This window comes from Squalius cephalus (genome assembly GCF_949319135.1).
Source record: "Squalius cephalus genome assembly, chromosome: 6".
NCBI lineage: Eukaryota > Metazoa > Chordata > Actinopteri > Cypriniformes > Leuciscidae > Squalius > Squalius cephalus.
Window position 1 is genome coordinate 29,376,049 of NC_137127.1, and position 9,036 is coordinate 29,385,084.

The window sequence follows — 9,036 nt, forward strand, 5'->3', positions numbered from 1 at the left end:
AATAAAATTTTGTTCAAAATAGTTTTATATTAATTTTATTATTTTATATTATTTTTATTATTGCAGCCTTAATCACAGCAGAGAAATGCTGTCATTGCTTGACATCATGTCAACTACACATATCTAAAGGTAGAAAATTTGGAAGATATAGATGATTTAAAATCTCACAGGTATATTTCTTTCTATCTCTATAATATAACTGAATGGGATCTTTTACATTTTCATACTTTTTTTATATCGTTTTACACCTCATTCAGAATTATATTTGACTTTTCAGAAACCCACCATAAACCAATAATCACACCTAATTTAACAGTCAGTTGCATCATGTGTTTTGTTCATTGTCTTTGTTGTTTAAAACAATAGCACTCCCTTGATGTTTATGACAATAATATGGTGTGTTTTCCAGCTAGGCTTTAATTAAAGGGTATATTTGCATCATTCTGTGTTATGAAATTTTCTCTCAGATGAGTAGAAATGACAGGAGCCTTTGCATCAGCCTGTTTATCATGTTGCATCACATCACAGTTCAATATCACAGACCTGAGACCACATCACTATCCAACCCCCATAGGTACACAGAAACATTAAAATGTTCTTGCAAACTTGCAAAATAACATAAACGTGTTTATTTATTTGTCAATAGAACTTAGAACTTGTTTTTCCCATAATGTGTTGCTTTGTATTTTGTTTAGGCTTAAGCAAGATGATATAACATTTAGGGGCAAAAATGCAGAATAGTAACCCAACACTTGAGAATAAAATAGCAAATATCTCCACAGCTACTGTGAATTTTCCAGGAGAACTGACATAAGCTGGAATAAATGTGATCCATACAGCACAGAATATTAGCATACTGAATGTGATGAATTTGGCTTCATTGAAGTTATCAGGCAGTGTGCGAGCCAGAAAAGCTATAATAAAGCACAAAACAGACAGTAGGCCAATATAACCCAGAACAGCCCAGAAACCTATAGAAGTACCGAGACTACACTCGAGAATGATCTTTTCCTTATAATATTTCATATTTTTCTGGGGAAATGGAGGAGATGTTGTCAGCCATAGTGCACAGATTAGAAGTTGTATAAGTGTAAAAGCAAGAACACTGAGTCGTTGTTGTGAAGGCCCAAACAATTTCATGACATTACTTCCTGGAACTGTGGCCTTGAAGGCCATTAACACCAGTATTGTTTTCCCCAGAACACAGGAGATACAGAGGACAAAAGTGATCCCAAATGCTGCGTGACGCAACATACAGGACCACTCAGTGGGCCGACCAATGAAAGTAAGTGAACAGAGGAAACACAGAGTCAATGAGAAGAGCAGCAGGAAGCTCAGCTCTGAGTTGTTGGCTTTTACTATGGGGGTGTCCTTCTTGCTGTAAAACAGGATGGCCACCAGCACAGTTAATCCTACTCCAAACAGTGAGAAAAAGACTAGCACTATACCCATGACTTCTGTGAATGACAGAAACTCTACAGCCTTTAACACACATTTATTTTTCTCAGCATTAGACCAGTATTCCCCTGGACACTGCTTGCATTTATTTGAATCTGGAAAGGAAGTTGTGTTTGCCATAGTTAGAGATACAATTTTATTTATGAACTCCTTTGATAAAAAACTGCACCCTGAACAGTAAAAGAAAAACACAAACATAACAACTAACCAATTTTCTTTGGACCTGTGAGATGGGCTGAAGATTACCTGTCTCAATGCTGATTTCTCCTTCTGCACATGGAATACAGTCATAACAGCAGACAGGTTTTCCTTTCTGTGCAGCCTTCCTAGTACCTGGAGGACAGCTCGCACTGCACACAGAACTTGGCCTCTACATAGAAAAATACAATAATTTTTACAAAGTTATATACGTTGATTCTGATTCTGTAGAATGAAGATAAAAATAAATAGCAACAACAGGTCATTATTCAAGTCAGCTTAATATATATATTTTTGGCTAAAAACGTGCTCTTCAATGCACTCTGCAGTTGCCTTTCTGCTTTATCAAAGTTCATTATCACTTACACATTCAAGTCACATTAATTTGTTTTATAACACCGATTAGGCATATAGTTTGCTAATGCAAATGTTTTAAATTAAATTAAATTATTTTTGTTTCTTTTTCTACTGTTCTGAACTCTGAACAGAATGTAGAGCTTTGAAAAGCTTTGGAGGATACTTTTTTCCCTAATAAATCAGTCATTATAATTTCCTTCTTTTTTGAATTATGTCCTTCCATTATGTCTTAGATTTCAGAACTACCCATTTTTAGATTTTGCCATTATGGTAACCTTTTTTTTTTTAAGATTTTGTTATTATGGTAACCATTTTAAACTTGGAACAAAAAAGTGCTGCTTGCCTTCAGCTTTGCTTCAGCCCAGATTATGTTTTCAGTGTTAACTACAAAGCGCTGGTCAGGGGAAAGTGAGGCATCATAGAATCCCACTGGTTTAAATTGAATTGATCCACCAGAGTCCTGCTGCCAGTTCACAACTTCATATTGGGCTATTGTGGCACCAGTGCTGTCAAACCATACAGAATCCCCCATCTTTACGGTGAAATTTACCTTCTTCAGAGCCTCAACCACCTAGTAAAAAGACAAATTATCTTTTATTGAGAAATTGTAAGTAATTAATTTGTCACACTAAAATAATTATCTCTTTGATATCACTTTCTAACTGTTTAGCTCTATTCTGTTTTACCTGTTGTGGTTGTATTATCAGGTCTTTCTCACAACCTTCTGGTTCTTTGCACTTCAGTAGACTGTGTAGTGAATTAGCCACAGCATAAACTGCTTTATAGACGTTGCTTGAATGTCTGTGTTCAGACACATCTTCATTGTAACTTTTCAGCGCAAGTAGATCCTGATATCTGCTGCATTTTAATTTGATCTGAGAATCATTCCCCTCCTTTTGTGAGCATGGAAAAGCTGTGTCCCAGAATTCTTTTAGAACATAATCTGCAAAACCTTCAATATAGATTTTTCTCACTGCAATCCCCAGTGACCCTCCCAGCACACGAATGGTTTTTGGAGTGATTAAACTCTTTGAAGTTATCCACCCCTCCACACCGACAATTTGGAGGCCAGTAATGTTCTGAATACTTAGCTGATCAATAAGTAAGCCCATCTCAAGTAATGAAACAAATGCAACAATCACTTTTGCAGTGCTTTTTTTAATTGTGTCTACCACTTTTTTGAGTTTTTCTGGCTCTGTTCGATAGAATTTCACAGAGTACTCCACACAGATCCCCTCCGTCTGTGCTGTATTCAGAAATATGGCCATTCCATTGTTTCCATAGTCATTGTCACTGTTCACAGCTCCCACCCAAGACCAACCAAAGTGCTTGACTATGTAAGCAAGTGCTCTGCCTTGGTGGTAATCACTAGCAATAGTTCTGAAGAATGAGGGATAATCTTTCCTATTACTTAGACATTCACAGGAGGCTGCATGACTTATCTAAAAGAAAGAAAGAAAGAAAGAACAAAACAAATTAAATGAGTTCACTGGTGACCTTGTCAGATCTTTTTTAATTTCCGCTTACCACTGGAATTTTAAAAGGTCCTGTAGTTCTGGACAGAATCACTGTGGCAGAAGACTCAGTTTCTCCAATGATGGCATGTATAGGAGACTGTCCATTGCATCTGTCCCCTGCTACAATCTCTGGACCATTCATCAGTCCCATAGTAGCACTCATAGAAGACATTCTTGAACTACAGGTATCATAAATTGTGTAGCCAAGAGAAACATTTTGGAGTAAACTTTCACTTCTGTTAATCTCCTCAATAGCAAAGATCATGATTTGAGCCAGACGGAAATCTCTCAGATTCACACTGTTATAACATTAAACCAGTAAGTATTAACTAAATAAAAAAAACAAAAAACAACAACAACAGATAAAGACAATAAATGTACACACTGTCTAAATTTCACATGACATAACAAACCTGGAGCATGACAGAAACTGAGGTTTTTGTTTAAACTCAAATGAAGGTAATGTCTCTATGCTGTGGATTGGAAAAAGTGCCCCAATAGTAACATCTCCATCCTTGAAAAGTAGCGGGTACTTTGGGTCTCCCATCGTTCGGCAAGGAACATTGCCTGTCTTTACATGTAGCAGACTGAAAAGCAAGAGTGTGTAAAGAAAGAGAAGCATCCCAAAGATTGAGCTCAACTACAGCTGCCAGATGTATTTGACCTGATGCAGTATTTGCACTTTTATAGACATAATTATTATGGATGAATGATTGTGAACGTAGCCAATGACCTCATAGGGCACATGAAGCAGGTCAATCACAGGTCAAATAGAATTAGACTAATTTTACAGTGTCTAATTTTCTTATACTTTCAGAATGCAGTAGATTTTAAAACTATGGATATTGGATCATTACAGTTTATGCTGTGTGCTCAGATTTGCATTCCATCTTTGCTTTTTCTTTTTTCTGCACCTGCTTGCACTCTTGGTTGCTTGCTCATTTTGGGAAACTGTATTTTGGCATTAGTAAATACTGTATGTATTCTGCCTTAAAGGGCACCTATTATGCAAAATTCACGTTTACATGGTGTTTGAATATAAATGTGTGGTGGCAGTATGTGTACACAACCACCCTATAATGATAAAAATCATGCTTTAATTTAAATCCCCATAAATCATAAGCACAGTCTTTTTACGGATATAAAGTTTACCAGTTTATTAAGCAACCCCTGAAAAGGTGAGTATATATTTGTTTACTGTTTATTGTAACAAGTGTTTCTGTGTAATTCGCTGTGTATGTTGATGATAATGAAAGGGAGAGAGAGAGTTTATGGATAAGACTTTAATGCGCACTTCTTATACTGTGTTTATTCAGCTCTTACAGTGATTTTCTGGAGTAAAACTGACATATTTTGTGTGATGTAAGTTACAATAAACTTAATTAAACTCATTGATATATGTTTGGCCATCATTCGGACGGGGTCTGCTACAACAGGCTTGTACTAATAGTGGATAAAAGTAAGATGAAAAATAAGTTATGGGCTTCCGGTTATGGCCGCCATAGAGTAAGACGCGAGAAGCATCGCTCCCACACAAAATCCTTTTTTATTGCACTATTTTGAGCAAAGCGCGGATTTACTTGTATTTTTCTTTTTCCGAACTGGACTGACATATTTGGGCAACTTTTGAGGATGCCTCCTAAGAAAATATTCGAGAATAAGAAGGAAACGGCTACCGAAGATTCCTCGGCGTTAGCCTTAGGGGCTAGCCCGCCATCGCGGCCTCAATGGTTCCAGACAGAACTGGAGAAAGGGCTTGCGAAGCTTCAAGTCATGATCGACGGACGTATGTGTGAAATCCGCGACTCTGTTGACAAAGTACACAGTGACCTTCAGGAAACGAGACTAAAGCTGAGCGAGTTGGAATCGCGTCAGGATGGATTTGAAGAAGCCATTGTTAATGTGCGTGAGGACATTGCTGAGGGTAAAAAGCACGTGGAGTACGAAATACTCACTCTGAAAGATAAGGTCGATGATCTTGAAAATCGCTCCAGACGCAACAATTTGCGCCTAGTTGGTTTTCCTGAAGGAGTTGAGGGGAGAGATGCAGTGTCATTTGTGGAGGAATGGCTCCCTAAAATCATCGGTATGGATCAAGAACGGCCCTTTGAAATTGAACGAGCCCATCGTACCCTTCAGCGCCGGCCGTCGGAACACGAAAGACCGCGAGCCATTGTAATTAGACTCCTTCGTTTTAGAGATACAGTCACGATATTGAATGTTGCACGGGAGAAAAAAGACCTGACATATGGAAACTCAAAAATAATGATCTTCCGAGATATGTCAACAATTCTCTACAAGAAGAAACAGGCGTTTGCTTCTGTTAGAGGGCGGCTCCGGGACCACAACATCTCCTACAGTATGCAGTACCCAGCTACTCTGAGAGTGGTTCTTCCTGAGGGTGCACGATCCTTCGGTTCAAAAGATGCCGCGGAGGCTTACTTAAAAGCCCATCATCCAAAACTTTTGTTGCCAGCGGGTTCGGAGTGAGACTGTAGGTAGGCTACATTATGAATAGTGACTGCATTTACGAAGGACTCTGAGTAGCTACCGAACGGTCGCTGCTGAAACCTAATAAATACCAAGTAGTCCGAGATTGTTTTGATATTGAGTCACAAGTGCCTTTATTCCTATGGCAACTTTGGTGATTTGTTTGCAAAGTTTTACCTGTAATGTTCGGTAGATGGCGTTATCTGCGCTAATTATTTCCTGGTTAAAGTTGGGATGCCTTAGCTTGAAGTTGTGCACGTTCTGTATGCAACGTTACGCGAATGTGTTAGATATAGTAGTTGTTTACGGGGAAAGTGTTATGTATGTGGGTGGGTGGGAGGGGGGTTTGTGCCACTTTTTTTTTTCCTTTTTTTCCTTCTTTTTTGTGTGTTTTCTTTTCAATTTGACTGATAACTGATAGAGATAAGTATAAATATCTGTCCTGGAATGTTAATGGGATTAATAATAATTTAAAGAGGAAAAAAATTATGTTGTTCTTAAGAAAAAATAAGAAGAAGATCACTGTAAGTTATTACGTCAGTGGTCTGGACAAATATTTTTTTCATCATATAGCTCTCATTCAAGAGGGGTTGCTATCAGTGATGCGCGGGTTGATCCGAAATGAGCGGGTGCCTGCGGTCACCCGCGGTTACCCGCGGTTACGAGTCATCCAAAAATATTTTTTATGATATTCGGGTCGCGGTCGGTCGGGTCGTTTGAAATAAAGATGCCAATTAAACCTTTGTAATTTATATAGTACTAGAGAGCATATGAGCGGAGTGGGGCGGTGAGAATCTCCGCTCATCGCTCACGGAAATGTTCACCTCTCCGCTCCCCCGCTCAAAGCTATACATCAGGCCGCTCCTCCGCTCATCATCGCTCAGCGCTCAACGCAGTTTGCTCCGCGCTCCACTCAAATCGACCCCGCTCGCTCCAAAAAAAGAAAACAAATCTACATGTATATCACTTTTAGCTTAGACCACAGCCTTACCTCCTAAAGAACTAATGAGCAACAACAACATTTTTCAAAGAGAAAAAAAAATTCAAATTCAAATTTCAAAAAAATTCAAATGACAAATTAGGCCTAGGCTATGTAAGAAAGAAGGAATATAGCCTATACACAAAGTCCTGTAAAATTAAACGAATAAATGGGCCTAATAATATAAATAACAATTATAAACAAAAATATAGCCTACATACATTTTTTTTAAAGTAAATTTATTAGGCCAGAATTTTGATAAGTGAACTTTTGCGCAATGCGCACGATTAAAATTTAAATGGGCTTATATCCATTGTACACACAAACTGCTGTAAAATAAAACGAATAAATGGGCCTAATAATATAAATAAAATTTATATAAACAAAAATATTTAAAAAAATACATAAACGTTTTAAAAGTAGGCTAAATTAACTATTAGGCCAACATTCTTATAACTGAACTTTTGCGCAGAGCGCAGGATTAAAATTTAAATGGGCTTGTATCAATTGTTTGAATATTTAATTTACACTTTGTTACAAGTTACCATATTCAATTTGCTAACATTTTGCTTTCTTCCCAGCGTGTTCACATAGCACACTGCATGTTTTTTCGAGAGATGTGTCTTTTTAGATTCCAAAATGAACCTTTACTGACTGAAACGATGTCTCCACAATCACATTCGTTTTCTTCTACCACATTATAGTTAGTTTTATATTATAGTAGGCTACACCTGTATGACTTCTTATTTTCCTTTTTGAAGTAGCCTACTTTTTTAACTCCATTATTGAGCCGAATTTTGACTGAAAATAGAATCCATCTTGCAGTCATCAACAGTAGACTGAGTCAGGCTTGACTGAGCATGCTTCAGAATCGTGGAGTGCGCGGAGCGAAATTGGAGCGGGAAACAGGGCGACGCTCCGTCCTTTTAAAAATGCCGCTCTGCGCTCTGTCCAAGATCCACTCGCTCCCGCTCCACTCCGCTCACATGCTCTAGGCCTACACTTTACTGGCTGAATAACCATGACACACGAGCTCAGTCTGCAGGTAGAGATGGAGGCGGCAAGAGAAAAGGTGAAGACTGGGGAGTGGAAGCTACTTTTAAAAAATGCGGGTCAGGAAGCGGGTCGGGTACAATATTTTCTTATTTTTTTTGCGGTCCGAGTTGCGGGCGGGTTAGTTGAAAACGTCGGTCGGGTGCGGGTTGTTTATACATTGACCCGCGCATCACTGGTTGCTATTATGATCAATCGCAGAGTGCCTTTTGTTTTTGAAAGCATGGTTAAAGATAATTATGGAAGATATATTATTCTTAAAGGATATATTGCTTCTGAGAATGTTACAATAGCAAATGTATATGCCCCCAATCAAGATGACCCTCAGTTTTTTCATAATTTTCATTTTAAACTGTTTTTGCCCTGTACAATCATTGGAGGTGATTTTAATTTGGTTTTAGATTTAGCAGACAGATCACCTAACAAAGGTTTTGTCTTAACTCCATCAGCAAGAGTTGTGAAACATATAATGGCTGAACTAGAACTGTTAGATATTTGGAGAGCTTTGCATAATAAGCAAAATGATTTTTCTTTTTATTCTCGACCCCATAAGAGTTTCTCTAGAATTGACCTTTTTCTTTTACATAAAAGACAAGAACACTTAGTTGAATCATGTGAATACCTTCCACGAACTTTGTCTGACCATTCCCCTTTAGTTCTTACAATTTATACCCCTACTACTAAATCACATATTAGAAGATGGCGGTTCAGTAATTATCTCCTTAACGACCTTGATTTTATAGACCTTCTAAATAACAATATAGAAAATTTCTTGAATTTCAATGCTGGTTCTGCCGCTTCAGGTATGATTTGGGAATCACTTAAAGCTTATCTGAGGGGAATAATCATAGCATACTCATCCGGAAAAAAGAAAAAATATCAAAGTCAACTGAATGAACTTTCTAAAGATATTAAAAAGCTGGAACAGGACTATTCTGTATGTGGAGATGAAAGTATTCTACATAGACTAAATTCATTGCAGCT

General features: G+C 37.8%; 1 protein-coding gene across 1 annotated transcript; it reads right to left on the bottom strand.

The window, feature by feature from the left end:
- Nucleotides 1-639: 639 nt before the first annotated feature.
- Nucleotides 640-4,164, bottom strand: LOC307160664 (extracellular calcium-sensing receptor-like; the record flags this gene model as incomplete). The annotated part of the gene is made up of 6 exons (XM_079874857.1): nucleotides 3,944-4,164; nucleotides 3,541-3,829; nucleotides 2,700-3,455; nucleotides 2,357-2,584; nucleotides 1,705-1,828; nucleotides 640-1,553 (listed from the first exon to the last, which is right to left on the bottom strand). Exons 1-6 carry the CDS (start codon nucleotides 4,150-4,152, stop codon nucleotides 640-642), a joined length of 2,520 nt encoding a protein of 839 aa, XP_079730983.1. The 5' UTR covers nucleotides 4,153-4,164.
- Between the last annotated feature and the right edge of the window lie 4,872 nt (nucleotides 4,165-9,036).